The sequence below is a fragment of the Anthonomus grandis genome, chromosome 10 (genome assembly GCF_022605725.1).
Source record: "Anthonomus grandis grandis chromosome 10, icAntGran1.3, whole genome shotgun sequence".
NCBI lineage: Eukaryota > Metazoa > Arthropoda > Insecta > Coleoptera > Curculionidae > Anthonomus > Anthonomus grandis.
In genome coordinates, this window is record NC_065555.1 from 3,521,370 (window position 1) to 3,537,290 (window position 15,921).

The following is a 15,921-nucleotide window of genomic DNA, read 5'->3' on the forward strand; positions in this document are numbered from 1 at the left end:
AATTAATTATTATGTTAATAAATGTTAAATAATTTCTTAACCAATTTTTAGTATTTTTATAAACCGTCATTCTTTAATGTAAATAATTGTTCATCAATTTATTGAAAAAACCTCAATAACAAAGTTTCAACAATCAGTCTACCTAAGTACCTATTTATTGTTAAATGTCGTGCCGCTTAAAAAATGTCCTAAAACAAATAGCCACAACCTTCTACTTAATATTATCTGTTTAAATTTTAATTATTACGTTATTGGTAGCCTTTTATTAATCGGTGATTTTCTCAAAAACTATTCGTATTATCAAAAAAAATACAAGAGACATAAAATTTAGATTTTTGAATGGCCCATATTCTGGTGTAGCTTAATTTAAAAAAAAAATGTAGGCGTACATAAAATTTTGGCCGTCAAAAGTGTGCACCCCCTCAGTTTCCCCCTTAAAATTAGTTTTACACCTTTTCTAAGATAAAGAGTAAATAGACCGCCTAAAATAACGGGGGTATTCCAAATTTCGTTAAATTTGATGCAAAACTGTAGACACAGTTTTAAAAAATCGATTTTTTTTACACTTCTTGCGATGGCTGTAGCTTGAAGGGCGTGCATTTTAGGACCCATGTTTATAGGAAAAAAAAGTCTTATTTTGACCTCAGGAATAGGCCCTTAAAATATATGTAGTGAATTTTGAAACACCCTGTATAATACCCTTAAATATTAAGCAAATTTTCAATGTTTTTAATTAATTTAAAACAAAGTTTTTCCTCTAAGGTAATTATTTTCTGAAATAAAAACGTCTTTTATTAATCTTACCTTTACCCCCCCACCCACCCCACACTACTTACCAGTAAGAAATTGTTTTCAAAAATTATTGTTTTCCAAATTAATACGCATAAATAGCAACTGTTTTCATGATTAATATCTAATTTAATAAAACAGTTTGTTTATTTAAATTTGATATAATTATATTAATAAATATTTAATACAAAAACAGTGCTATTAGATTGGATTTTATAGACGAAAAACGGTGATTTTTCAAAAGAATTTCTTACTGGTAAGTTGTGTGGGGTGGGTGGGGGGGGCAAGGGTTGTGTTAATGAAAAACAATGTTTTTGCAAAAAACATACATATATTCAATATTTAATTTAATAACACTTAGTTAATTAGTTATAGTTTTATATATAAATATTTACTATAAAAACAGGGTTATTAGATTGGCTAATATGGACGAAAAACACTGATTTTTCAGAAGAATTTCATCAAATATTTGAGGTGTACTAATCGAGTTTAAGAGCTAAATATGTAAATCCCGTGTCTATTTTTTTAAATGCCGAAATTTACTCCTTTTTGTAAACAGTATCGTATATGATATACGTATATTTTACATTTAATAAATATACCTTGACTATCGAAGCTTTTCACATTTTTTCTTTAATTGCCAACGTTTCGGCCTTCTTCAGGGCACAAAAACATGTTTTTTTTATTTCAAATACAATCATGAAACCACTATGTTCCATTTATCACAATTAAACGAAGGGCTTTGATGTTTCTGTTGTAAGTATATTTAAATGTTCCCATTTAATTTTTAATTGTTGACTGTCTATAAATGTTTTACTGTGTTTTTTTTTTAAATTTTGTAGTGCCCTGAAGAAGGCCTAAAACAGGCCGAGACGTTGGCAAGTAAAGAAAAAAATTGATGAAAAGCTTGTTTTTTTTTTTAACCATTTGTCCAACAAAACCCTCAAAAATTAAAAATAATATATAATGTGTTGCGAGTTTAAAAATACTCGCTTTTTTTAAACTCCCGTAAGAGCCAATAGAACACTGAATGACTGTTGCGCCCTCTGAATTTTGAGGAGTAGCACTAACCGGAAGTGAGAACGGATTTGTGATGTCATAATAGCGGGTAATTTAAAAAAATCGCTCTACTATACCGTGCGCTTAAAATTAGTGGTAAAATGGGAGGTTCGTTCAGAAATTACAGTACGAAAATAGAAAAAGGGACAAGTCGAGGACTATTTAATATGGGGACAAAAGAGTCTCAATTTAACACTTTTTCAGGCAAATTGAAGTAATTTAAAGACTTTGAACCCACATATTAGGCATATTGACCCTGTTAAAAAATCAGGCAATCGGTGTCTTTTATACTGTCCACAGATTGAATACAACGGGCTCTTCTTCAGAATCCATTTCTCACTTTTGCTGTTCACATTTGCACTTGTCATTTTCACAAACAAATTTATTGGAATTACTATTGATGCAAATGCAATGTCGCCAATGACTATATTCGATTCAAAATTTTTACTATTTTTATCTCAGTTTCTTTTTTTACTCACTGCTTTTTTAGCAATTTTCCTATATGCCACCTGTCAGCACACCCAAATAAAAATTAATCACAACTGACACACAACACACCGAACTAAATAACTAGAAAAATTGATTAATGAAAGTTAGTTTTCCGGCAGAAGTAAAAAAAGTCCGTGCACCCTCGGTAACTAGTTAGGCATCTTTTGGCGCCATCTAAATTTCGAGGAGTAGAAGCTCCTTAGTCTTCCATAACTCTGAACACTGAGAAACCAGCTGATTCTCCGTCTTTCCTGAATGACACAAGTGGTACACTGGCACGACATCTCGAAGTTTAAGCGAGAACCTTGCGGAACATCGTTCTGCCGAGTATACAAGAAGCCGCGTCGCCGTTAGTAGTCAATTGTCAGTTCAGTGAAATAAAGTTCCGAATATTGGCGCGAAATTTAAATAGTCTTTAAGAAATACGATGAAAATAAATATCTTTAGTCATCGGCTTATATTAATTTATAAAAAGAGAAAACAGATACTCTTCAAACAATGCGTGTATATAATATTAATGAATAATGTATAAATAATAATAAATAATTTTTTAATTAGGGGCAAATATTGGTTTACTTTAAATAATAAAAAATAAATAAATTGCTTAGGTGTGCCCAATAAAACTTATTAATTAATAATGAATAGTCGTGACTATCTATTTATCTATTCATTCAAGCCCCTTAGATACATAACATGCATACACAGGGTGTTCGAAAAATAGACGGAGATATTTCAATGGGCGATTCCTTGTAAAAAAATATGAGAAAAAGTTTCTATAAACATGGGTCCGGAAATGCACAGGTTTCAAGATACAAGGTGATTAATTTTTTTTTTAATATTAAGTCATTGTGATAAAAAAGAGAAAATTAAACACTATGTAGGAATTCACCTAAAGTGAACACATCTTTTCTCAATAACGTACGCAGATTTCTCTGGCTTTTTTCACACTCAAAACCCTTTTTAATATTCCCTAAAAGCACCTATATATACTGCAAAGGGCATGTTGGGGAGAGTGGGACGACGGTAAATCCTTCCTCGACTGAAACTCACCCCACGCATCCCCCCCGTTCTTCAAAAAAGGCCGTTAAACGCAGAACGGCCATTAATTTTTCACAAGGCATGCACTTTAAGACGCCCCATTGTTGAATCTCGAATCTTTTTGTGGGGGGGGCCAGTAAAGCACCTGAGGACGCCGCATTATGGAAATTTTTGATTATTAATAGTTAAATAGGCGTAAAAATACGCTCGCGGCGCCAAATTGCCGGATTAGGGGCAGTTTTCTTTGTGTTTGCTCTAACGGGGTTATTAGGCAAGAAAACAGGTGCTACCAGAATATGGCTTTTACGTCCTTTAATCCTTGAAATTATAAAAGCTGATATACAAAGCAATTTGATGCCTCAATATTTCTTACCCGAATTTCACCCTCTTAAGGGTGGTTTATGATTTAATCCCTTTGCGTGACGGTAATTCCGTACAGGTAAAGGTTACAGCGAAATATATTTAACGGCAGTTCAAAGTTTTCTCATAAGAAAATCCCATGCTGGCCCGCTCTGATTTATTTCACTTTTCAAACCGGAGGTTCTATATCAAAGTTAGCGCGTTATTAAGGGGTGATATATTTAAAGAATGTGCATCGGGGTTGTCGTTTTAATCTAACAAAAGGGATGTTCTTAGCATACAAGTAACTATAATAGCCTAAGAACTATTTTGAACCGCTTTGTTGCGGTAATATTTGCCGAAAATTCAATAATGTCGAAGTTTCAATGGCTTTAGGCTCCGTGAACTTTGAGGAATTTTAACGGGATCGCTCGCTTTCTAAACCTGTTATTGTGAGTTCCATAGAAAGTGCACATTTTTAAATTTCGCGCGGTTTTTTTTTTAACGTCGTTTGACATGAAAGACAGATGACAATTATTGGTTTATGATTAAATTTAAATTTGGCGGGTTTTTAGCTGTGATCAATCCTATGCACAATAGATCTGGTATTTGTCAATTATCAGGTTTATTTGACATTTAGCTGTCAAAAAAATTAAAGCAACCATTTTGAGGTTAACATTTTGCGCTCTCTCTGAATCGAGACAATGACATTACATTTCTCTTATCACATATACTCTTCTTTGTCTTACTCATTGTCATAGGCATTAGTTTGCGCTCCTCTAACACATTATCTTATACTGTAAGTGTTTAAATATACTATTATTTAATTAGTAAATATAGCGCCTAATTGTATTACTATAATGCCAATTAAATCAAGTAATTTTTATTTCAATATGATGTGTCGGAGAGAGACACACGACAATATTAATGTGTAAAAAAAAGATGAATGTATTCAAAAAATATAAATTGGAATTTTAAGGGAATCGCTCGCTTTCTAAACCTGTTATTGTGAGTTCCATAGAAAGTGCACATTTTTAAATTTCGCGCGGTTTTTTTTTTAATGTCGTTTGACAAGAAAGACAGATGACAATTATTGGTTTATGATTAAATTTAAATTTGGCGGGTTTTTAGCTGTGATCAATCCTATGGACAATAGATGTAGTATTTGTCAATTATCAGGTTTATTTGACATTTAGCTGTCAAAAAAATTAAAGCAACCATTTTGAGGTTAACATTTTTCGCTCTCTCTGAATCGAGATAATGACATTACATTTCTCTTATCACATATGCTCTTCTTTGTCTTACTCATTGTCATAGGCATTAGTTTGCGCTCCTCTAATACATTACTAATGCCAATTAAATCAATTAATTTTTATTTTAACATGATGTGTCAGAGAGAGACACACGACAAAATTAATGTGTAAAAAAAAGATGAACGTATTCAAAAAATATAAATTGGAATTTTAAGGGAATCGCTCGCTTTCTAAACCTGTTATTGTGAGTTTCATAGAACGTGCAACATACATTTTTAAATTTCGCGCGTTTTTTTTTATGTCGTTTGACAAGAAAGACAGATGACAATTATTGGTTTATGATTAAATTTAAATTTGGCGGGTTTTTAGCTGTGATCAATCCTATGGACAATAGATGTAGTATTTGTCAATTATCAGGTTTATTTGACATTTAGCTGTCAAAAAAATTAAAGCAACTATTTTGAGGTTACCATTTTGCGCTCTCTCTGAATCCAAACAATGACATTACATTTCTCTTATCACATATGCTCTTCTTTGTCTTACTCATTGTCATAGGCATTAGTTTGCGCTCCTCTAATACATTACTAATGCCAATTAAATCAAGTAATTTTTATTTTAATATGATGTGTCAGAGAGAGACACACGACAAAATTAATGTGTAAAAAAAGATGAATGTATTCAAAAAATATAAATTGGAATTTTAAGGGAATCGCTCACTTTCTAAACCTGTTATTGTGAGTTCCATAGAACGTGAAACATACATTTTTAAATTTCGCGCGGTTTTTTTTATGACGTTTGACAACAAAGACAGATGATGACAATTATTGGTTTATGATTAAATTTAAATTTGGCGGGTTTTTAGCTGTGATCAATCCTATGGACAATAGATGTAGTATTTGTCAATTATCAGGTTTATTTCACATTTAGCTGTCAAAAAAATTAAAGCAACCATTTTGAGAATAACATTTTTCGCTCTCTCTGAATAGATACAATGACATTCCATTTATCTTATTACATATGCTCTTCTTTGTCTTACTCATTGTCATAGGCATTAGTTTGCGCTCCTCTAATACATTACTAATGCCAATTAAATCAAGTAATTTTTATTTTAACATGATGTGTCAGAGAGAGACAGACGACAAAATTAATGTGTAAAAAAAAGATGAATGTATTCAAAAAATATAAATTGGAATTTTAAGGGAATCGCTCGCTTTCTAAACCTGTTATTGTGAGTTCCATAGAACGTGCAACATACATTTTTAAATTTCGCGCGGTTTTTTTTTATGTCGTTTGACAAGAAAGACAGATGACAATTATTGGTTTATGATTAAATTTAAATTTGGCGGGTTTTTAGCTGTGATCAATCCTATGCACAATAGATGTAGTATTTGTCAATTATCAGGTTTATTTGACATTTAGCTGTCAAAAAAATTAAAGCAACCATTTTAAGGTTAACATTTTCCTCCCCCTCTGAATCAAAACAATGACATTACATTTCTCTTATCACATATGCTCTTCTTCGTCTTACTCATTGTCATAGGCATTAGTTTGCGCTCCTCTAATACATTACTAATGCCAATTAAATCAAGTAATTTTTATTTTAATATGATGTGTCAGAGAGAGACACACGATAATATTAATGTGTAAAAAAAAGATGAATGTATTCAAAAAATATAAATTGGAATTTTAAGGGAATCGCTTGCTTTCTAAACCTGTTATTGTGAGTTCCATAGAACGTGTAACATACATTTTTAAATTTCGCGCGGTTTTTTTTATGACGTTTGACAACAAAGACAGCTGATGACAATTATTGGTTTATGATTAAATTTAAATTTGGCGGGTTTTTAGCTGTGATCAATCCTATGCACAATAGATGTAGTATTTGTCAATTATCAGGTTTATTTGACATTTAGCTGTCAAAAAAATTAAAGCAACCATTTTAAGGTTAACATTTTCCTCCCCCTCTGAATCAAAACAATGACATTACATTTCTCTTATCACATATGCTCTTCTTTGTCTTACTCATTGTCATAGGCATTAGTTTGCGCTCCTCTAATACATTACTAATGCCAATTAAATCAAGTAATTTTTATTTTAATATGATGTGTCAGAGAGAGACACACCACAATATCAATGTGTAAAAAAAAAAGATGAATGTATTCAAAAAATATAAATTGGAATTTTAAGGGAATCGCTCGCTTTCTAAACCTGTTATTGTGAGTTTCATAGAACGTGCAACATACATTTTTAAATTTCGCGCGGTTTTTTTTATGACGTTTGACAACAAAGACAGATGATGTTAAGTTTGAACTTGGCGGGTTTTTAGCTGTGATCAATCCTATGCACAATAGATCTGGTATTTGTCAATTATCAGGTTTATTTGACATTTAGCTGTCAAAAAAATTAAAGCAACCATTTTGAGGTTAACATTTTGCGCTCTCTCTGAATCGAAACAATGACATTACATTTCTCTTATCACATATGCTCTTCTTTGTCTTACTCATTGTCATAGGCATTAGTTTGCGCTCCTCTAATACATTACAAATGCCAATAAAATCAAGTAATTTTTATTTTAATATGATGTGTCAGAGAGAGACACACGACAAAATTAATGTGTAAAAAAAGATGAATGTATTCAAAAAATATAAATTGGAATTTTAAGGGGGTCGCTCGCTTTCTAAACCTGTTATTGTGAGTTCCATGGAAAGTGCAACATACATTTTTAAATTTCGCGCGGTTTTTTTTATGACGTTTGACAACAAAGACAGATGACAATTATTGGTTTATGATTAAATTTAAATTTCGCGGGTTTTTAGCTGTGATCAATCCTATGGACAATAAATCTGGTATTTGTCAATTATCAGGTTTATTTGACATTTAGCTGTCAAAAAAATTAAAGCAACCATTTTGAGGTTAACATTTTTTGCTCTCTCTGAATCCAAACAATGACATTACATTTCTCTTATCACATATGCTCTTCTTTGTCTTACTCATTGTCATAGGCATTAGTTTGTGCTCCTCTAATACATTATCTTATACTGTAAGTGTTCAAATATACTTTCATATAATTAGTAAATACAGCGCCTAATTACGTTACTAATGCCAATTAAATCAAGTAATTTTTATTTCAATATACTGTGTGAGAGAGAGACACCCGACAATATTAATGTGTAAAAAAAAGATGAATGTATTCAAAAAATAAAAGTTGCTGTTTTAAGAAGAGGGGGAGAAGAAGACCTACCAATAAACGACGTTATTTTCAAAATAATGTTTATAATGCGAAAACGCCCCGACATGGCAATTTTCAAGTTTGACACTGTTGCCGTACTTAATAAAATTCCGGGTAGTAAGCAGTTATTAACATAAATCAATGGTAAATCAGGACGATGATATAATATCATAATAATGGATTAATATTGAAAAAAGTAGGTCGCTTATTAAAATAATCGTGACAAGTTATGATAAAAATAAGAAAAATGTAAAACTTTGAATGTCCCTCGTATTAATCAAAGTTAAGCCACGCCTCCCGTTTAGTTAAACACACGTCAGGCGATTATCGATTTTTAAGCGAAACGGTCACGTGACGCTTCTGTCAGCAGATGACTTTGACGTCAAGATGGCGGCCATACGAGGGAAATGCAAAAAGTGCCTTGAAAAGTTATAAAATTGACGGTTTATGTGAGACACTTCGACAGGAAATTAAAACTTTAAAAAAATGGTCTACTGCCATGAAACCTTTATGTGCGAAAGTGAAATGAGACCCTTAAAAGATCGCTTCAAAATCTGGCAACGTTGTAGCTTGATCCTCATGAATATAGGTTATGTAATTATAAACGTTACAAAGAACGAGACAGTTTGGAAAACAACTTTAGAAAAACAATATGTTTAAGATTTGTGTATATAAGAACATAGGAAGATCGTATTTAAACATAACAACCATTATTTTAACATAATAAATTTGGGGTAAGTTTAATAAATAAACCTAGACCTTCAATTCAATATTCTGAAGATACTACGTCGTCTGCCTAATCTGCCTAATTACCCGGATCAAAAAAGCCTTTTTTCGAATTCAAGTAGCTGCCTGCACAGGCAAAGTCGGGATCTATTTTAGTCTTATAAACTGATTCCAAGGTGGTTAAACCCGATGGCAAGAGTGGCGAGATGCACTTTTACAAGGCCGAGTACGAACGTCGAGTACAGCGGTGCAGTTCTCCGTTGCCCACCGGTGGGGCCTATTGTAATAGGTGTCGGTCTATAGAACGACCAAACGGCATAATATTAACTTTGTGATAAAATGAACCCTTTTTTTAAGGTTAGGGCATAACGTTTTTAAGTGCCGCCCCCCAAAAGTGTTTGTGCCCTTTTGTGTGTTAAGTGTGAGATTGTTTACGTAAAAAGGAGTTTGTGCCGTTGTACCGGAAGTGCCATTTGGTGATCAATAACGCGTAGTGAGTCACCCAAAGTTCCTCGTTGTACGTTTGTTTGTTTGGGTGTTTTTAACAAGATGATGATCACCAGGTTTACGTCTATATTGATGCAGTCGGCTGGTTGCGGAAATGAGTCCACTACATACAGATTTTTCGAGTAAGTTAGCAAAAATCATCACTGTATTATAACTTCCACCAACATTTCTTCACTTGCCATATTTTTAAAGAACGGTTTTCGAGTTATAAGCGGTTTAATACTGTGACTTGTTAAATTGAAAAAATCTGACTGATGTCAATGCCATTTGTCACTTGTCAGTCTTGGAACGATGACAGCTGACGTTGACAGGTGTTCAATTTTCATTATATTGGCATCTCAATCTGACGCATCATGAGAAAATAGAGATTTCTATTAAAGTAGCTTTTAATTAAAATATACATTAATGACAGTTAAATTAAATTTTGCAACAATCCACTTTTCACTGATGAGGCCCATAAATACAAAACTTTCAGGGCTTATAGGCAATCCTTTAGGTAATCTTGACAGAAAATTTCAATTTTCTAGCCCAAATAGTTTTTAATTTAATAATAAACAAATGAGAGTCATGTTGAATTAAATTTTGTATCAGTTTAATGTTTGGGCTTGAATTACTTTTGATTGATGAGGCCTATAAATTCGAAACTTTCAGGGCTAATAGGAAATGCCTTAGGTAACCTTGGCAAAAAATTTTAATTTTCTAGCTCAAGTAGTTTTTAATTAATTAAATAATAAACAAATGACAGTCATGTTGAATTAAATTTTGCATCAATCTGATGTTTGAATTTAAATAACTTTTGACTGAGGAGGCCTATAAACACGAAACTTTCAGGGTTTATAGGAAATGCCTTAGACCATCTCTTCAGAAAATTTCAATTTTCTAGCTCAAGTAGTTTTTAATTAAATAATAAACAAATGAGAGTCATGTTGAATTAAATTTTGTATCAATTTAATGTTTGGGCTTAAATAACTTTTGACTGATGAGGCCTATAAATTCGAAACTTTCAGGACTTATAGGCAACGCTTTAGATAATCTTTGCAGAAAATTTCAATTTTCTAGCTCAAGTAGTTTTTAATTAAATAATAAACAAATGTTGAATGAAATTTTGCATCAGTTTGATGTTTGGATTTAAATAACTTTTGACTGAGGAGGCCTATAAATACGAAACTTTCAGGGCTCATAGGAAATGCTTCAGGTAATCTTTGCAGAAAATTTCAATTTTCCAGCCCAAGTATTTTTTAATTAAATAATAAACAAATGAGAGTCATGTTGAATGAAATTTTGCATCAGTTTGATGTTTGGATTTAAATAACTATTGACTGATGAGGCCTATAAATTCGAAACTTTCCGGACTTATAGGCAATTCTTTAGATAATCTTTGCAGAAAATTTTAATTTTCTAGCCCAAGTAGTTTTTAATTAAAAAATAAACAATGACAGTCATGTTTAATTAAACTTCTGAGTTAAAAAAATAAAAATCGGTCCACCTAATGGGATTTTTTATTTTTTAGGTTAGAATCGATAAAAGCATTCTTTCGTAGCGCCATCTCTAATTAAAAGTCTTTACTTGACAGCAATTCACAAGCTGCATCAAGAAGTCTGGAATAATTCTACAGTGGCAGTTACTGTCAAAGTAAAAATACCCAAGGTCAACGTCAAAAACGTCATTTGTCACCGTAACAAACACGATTCAAACTAACAAATGCACTTTTTAATGTCGAATCTTAAATACTAAATAAATAACGGAATTTTTACTCCATGGGAGCAAAATCATCTTTCGTTAATCAATTAATCTGACAGCTGTCAATCTAAATTGGGAGGATCTGTCAACTGTTACGTCACTTCTTAACGTCAACTGTCACCCATTGATTTAAACAGCTGCCGTTGAGTATATACTAGAGTAATTTTAAATTTCTTCTTTGAATTGGTCAATAAATCAAGCGTAAAACAAACAAATATAGCATGTCATAGTAATACAAAGACATTTACTTACTTTGGACATATAATAATTTTGACAGCTGTCAACGTCATAAGTCTATACACAGCATTTGACCGGTGACAGATGACGTCGACAGCTGTGTTAGTTAATGCTCACTTCCCAACGGGCGTAAAATCTCTTTGCGACTCGTAATGTGCCAAGATCGATCGTAGTTTGAAATTCACATTGTCATTCGCAACGATCAATCTCTTCACACCATGAAAGTTAATTCACTCTCGAAGAATGCGTAAAAGATGGATTTAGAGGGTCTTATCATGGTAAACATGGCGTCCCCTTGAAAAATGCCCGGGCACTTTATCATGTTTTCTTCATGTCTTATCGTCGCGACGCTTTAGTCGCTCGACGCCTCTCGAGGAGGGGGGAGGTGGAAAAAAACACCATTTTATACAAGGAGTTTATTAAAAACATCTCACAATGCTATTACTCTTCAAGGTAATAAAAACATCGATTAACATTTTGTCTTTATTACCCGATCGTGCTTCTAAAGATAATAAATTCGATTCGATCGCGGTTTCCTGAATAATAATTTAATAAGGAACGGTGTAAAAGTTAAGCAAGAACCGCGAGAGAGAACGAATCGATTAAATTGGCCGGAAGCACCACTTGAATGCCATCAAAATGTCTTGATTCTTACTCACCAGAGCGTAGTTCCTTATAAATAATTTTTTCCACGGATAACTAGTGAGTCAATTGAAATGAGAATCTGAACGTCAGCTGTCACTTGTCAACACCTACTGACAGGTGACATATGACAGAATGATTTCTTTATGTAAATGAGAACGATATATGGGCCCCTAGTTAAAATTCTAAAGAAAAAATTAATCTGTTGGCCCTCCTCCCTTGCTCACTCCACCTGAATTAAATTAGCGTAATATTTACGATCCTCGGGAGCAGATGAAGCACCTTTTAATTAAATTAAATAATTTACGTAGTCGGGGATGAATTTTTCCCGGGGTAGAGAGAGGGGGAGGCAAGGGACTCCCGAGGGAGGAAAAGTCCCTTTCGACGAGTACTTTAACAGTTTTATCTCTGCGGACCCATCTCGGTTTACGGCGTTAATTTGTATATGGGGTGTGATCTTAAATTGCCTTAGATTAGCGCGGATATTTGTTTAACTGAAGGGGGAGGGGGGACACTTTTGTTGAGCTGAGAGAGGAGTGCAGGAGAGAGAGGCATGATTTTTCCCAATATGTGAAGATTTTTTTTAGGGTGAAAACTTTTTGAGTTAGAGGCAATTAGGTCAACTAATTAGTAGACATTTTTTGACATAATATTAAGGAGTTATTGAGGATGGATTTGAGGGTAAAAACGTGGTTCTAGCTAAAAGATTTGCGTGCTTAGGCCAGTTTTGGTTGCAGCAATTTTTTTTTAACAAATTGTCGCTTTCAACCATAATATTCTTATAAAATAATTGGGATACTGCTAAAAGGTTTCTAGATAAAGAAAGGAAATTCTTTTCCAAACATTTTTATGTACAAACATTTCTTCTGCCTCAAAAACTGTCTGAGTTAGAGACATTTTTGTCAACCAAGGTCCAAGAGGCACCAAAATGAGGTTTTTGGTGACCACCTGGAATATGTTCATTATTTTTTCAGATTAGTGTACTGGGGTACTTTCATTTTTTTAAATAGTGTTTAGTTCGCCTGGAAATAGTGTTTTACTTCCGTAATGTGTCACATCATTGTATTAATTACTAAGGACTAATCACCTAAACCTAACCTCATGTGCACCCCTGGTTATACCAAATACCTGACAATAATCACTCTTTGGATGTCAGAAGAACTGTCAGAAGTTAGGACATCTAGCGGCAGTACTAAGAGTTAAAGATGGCACGTTACGGCATAATGGCGGGAGATTTGAATGCCGCAAATGGCGCTAAATTTGAATTTTATTCTACTAAACCGATCATTCTTGGAAATTAATTGGATAGAAAAACAAATTACAATTGTTTATGGTTTAGTTTTTCAAAAAATCCCTCCCATAATTATCTCTATCTTTGTTCCACTCATTGTAAAAAGAAGATTTTTTAAAGTAAATGTGTGTGAACGTGGCCTTATATTGACGTTCACGAGAACCGTGTGGGCAAGGTAGATTGCGCGATTTGGCGGGAAATTTGAATTTTATTCTACTAAACCGATCATTCTTGGAAATTAATTGGATAGAAAAACAAATTAAATTACTGTGTAAAATTACAATTGTTTATGGTTTAGTTTTTCAAAAAATCCCTTCCATAATTATCTCTATCTTTGTTCCACTCATTGTAAAAAGAAGATTTTTTAAAGTAAATGTGTGTGAACGTGGCCTTATATTGACGTTCATGAGAACCGTGTCGGAACCATTTAACATATTTCCATAATTCTTTCACCCCCAAATAGAGGCATTTCTGAGGGTGCATTTGAACTAAAAAATCAAACCTTTTTGTAAAGGGCTCATATTCGCATAAGGGCGGTCTCTTAAGAAAGATATAAATTGGCAATTTACCTTATCGCACAATAACGGTTCGGTGACTAAAATAAACCTCATTTAGTCGACTTATATTTCCATTAGCGCGGGATTTAAGTGTTTCAAGTCCAGATGTCAGATTGCGGCCATCTAAACGCGATTCAATGTAGCGTTAAGGAATATGAGAGGCGCATTATGGGTGCCAGCTGGAGTGTAATCAAATGCGAAACTTTAACCGATTTGATTTTTTTGCCTCCGGTTGGTCCAATACCTACTCTCACTAAAAATCAAGTAACTGAACAACCCTTAGAGATATTAATTTGAAATAAATTGGGTTGTATTAAGGGATAAATGCTCGATAAATAATGTGTAAGGTCCAAAACGATTCAAGCAAAACTGTCGGAATTATAAGAAGAGTGCCACTTGACACCTTTGACGTTTCATGGCACCCGATTTAAGCTAAGACACACCGAAGCGCTAAAGTGGGCGTTTGACCGCATTTTACTCGCATACCGTACAACTTTTACGTCCAGGAAGTAACTGCGGTCCATCGTATATCGAAAATAGTGGGATTTTGTTTTTCGTTGCCGTCATTACACGCCGCGTTTGGAGCGTTAAATTAGCCCCGAGATTAAACATTTCTTACTGGAAAACTGTGGAATTCTTTCGATTAATTAACTCACGGGAAACGTACGGTAATTAAGTGATGTATAAACAGGTAATTGGTGGATGCCGGAATATGTTTTAATTACGTTAAACGTCCGAAAAACAGGCCGAATTTATCGCAGGAAATATTATTACAGTGGACCAGTTGTAAGACGCTAACCACGCCTTCCCATAAGTGTCATACAATGCACATTATATGAGCTAGAACAGATACCCGTCCTTGTCTCACTCATTGCAAAATGAGTGAGACAAATGCAATGGTAAGATTCAAAGTCGCCTTTGGAAGTTTGAAACGGTGGCGTTCCTTTGACATTAACGGAATAACGGAAGGAAGTTTGAATTTATGTCCTGGCATTTTGGCGGGAAATTTAAATTGTTATTATTGGACAGGTTTATACAGTGATTTCTTTTTTATTATATATTCAATTTTTTTTTAAGAACTGACATGACTTTGGCATTGTTTTAGTCTTGGAGTCAGGTTCTTTTAATTTTTTAACATTAAACAAATTTAATTAAAATTGGCTATTATTGGCAAGTCAACTCAATATCAAAAGATTAGGAATGGCGGGAAATTTGAATGACGCAAATGGCGCGAAATTTGAATTTTATTCTATGACTTAATTTTTCGAAAAATCCGTGCCATAATTTATCTCAATCTACAAAGGGTCTACATTATATGCCCATCCTTGTCCTATTCATTGCAAAAGACCGAAACTGATGAAGTGCAAAGTCGCCTTTGGAAGGTTGAAAAGGTGGCGTTCCTTTCACAATAACGGCATAACGGAATGTTGCAGTTTGGCGGGAAGTTTGAATGACGCAAATGGCGCGAAATTTGAATTTTATTCTATGACTTCATTTTTCGAAAAATCCCTGCCGTAATTTATCTCAATCTACAAGGGGTCTACATTATATGCCCATCCTTGTCCTACTCATTGCAAAAGACCGAAACTGATGAAGTGCAAAGTCGCCTTTGGAAGGTTGAAAAGGTGGCGTTCCTTTGACTTTAGCGGCATAACGGAATGTTGCAGTTTGGCGGGAAGTTTGAATGACGCAAATGCCGCAAAATTTGAATTTTATTCTATGACTTAATTTTTCGAAAAATCCGTGCCATAATTTATCTCAATCTACAAAGGGTCTACATTATATGCCTATCCTTATCCTACTCATTGCAAAAGACCGAAACTGATGAAGTGCAAAGTCGCCTTTGGAAGGTTGAAAAGGTGGCGTTCCTTTGACAATAACGGCATGTTGCAGTTTGGCGGGAACTTTGAATGACGCAAATGCCGCGAAATTTGAATTTTATTCTATGACTTAATTTTTCGAAAAATCCGTGCCATAATTTATCTTAATCTACAAAGGGTCTACATTATATGTCTATCCTTGTCC

The 15,921-nt window shown here is 33.6% G+C and overlaps 1 protein-coding gene and 1 long non-coding RNA gene across 5 annotated transcripts in view; one reads left to right on the forward strand and one right to left on the reverse strand.

Annotated features, from left to right (window-relative positions):
- Positions 1–15,921, forward strand: part of LOC126741686 (protein sprint) — a 188,003-nt gene that overhangs the window by 33,050 nt on the left and 139,032 nt on the right. The window contains exon 1 of one of the 4 annotated variants that reach the window (XM_050448219.1): positions 9,190–9,551. The exons of the other annotated variants lie outside the window; for them this stretch is intronic. Within the exon in view, the coding sequence (XP_050304176.1) occupies positions 9,472–9,551 (80 nt within the window). The 5' untranslated portion in view covers positions 9,190–9,471. Of the gene's footprint in view, positions 1–9,189; positions 9,552–15,921 lie in introns of those variants that run through there. 4 annotated transcript variants of the gene reach the window in all.
- Positions 1–15,921, reverse strand: part of LOC126741688 (uncharacterized) — a 78,083-nt gene that overhangs the window by 30,962 nt on the left and 31,200 nt on the right. The window lies entirely within an intron of this gene.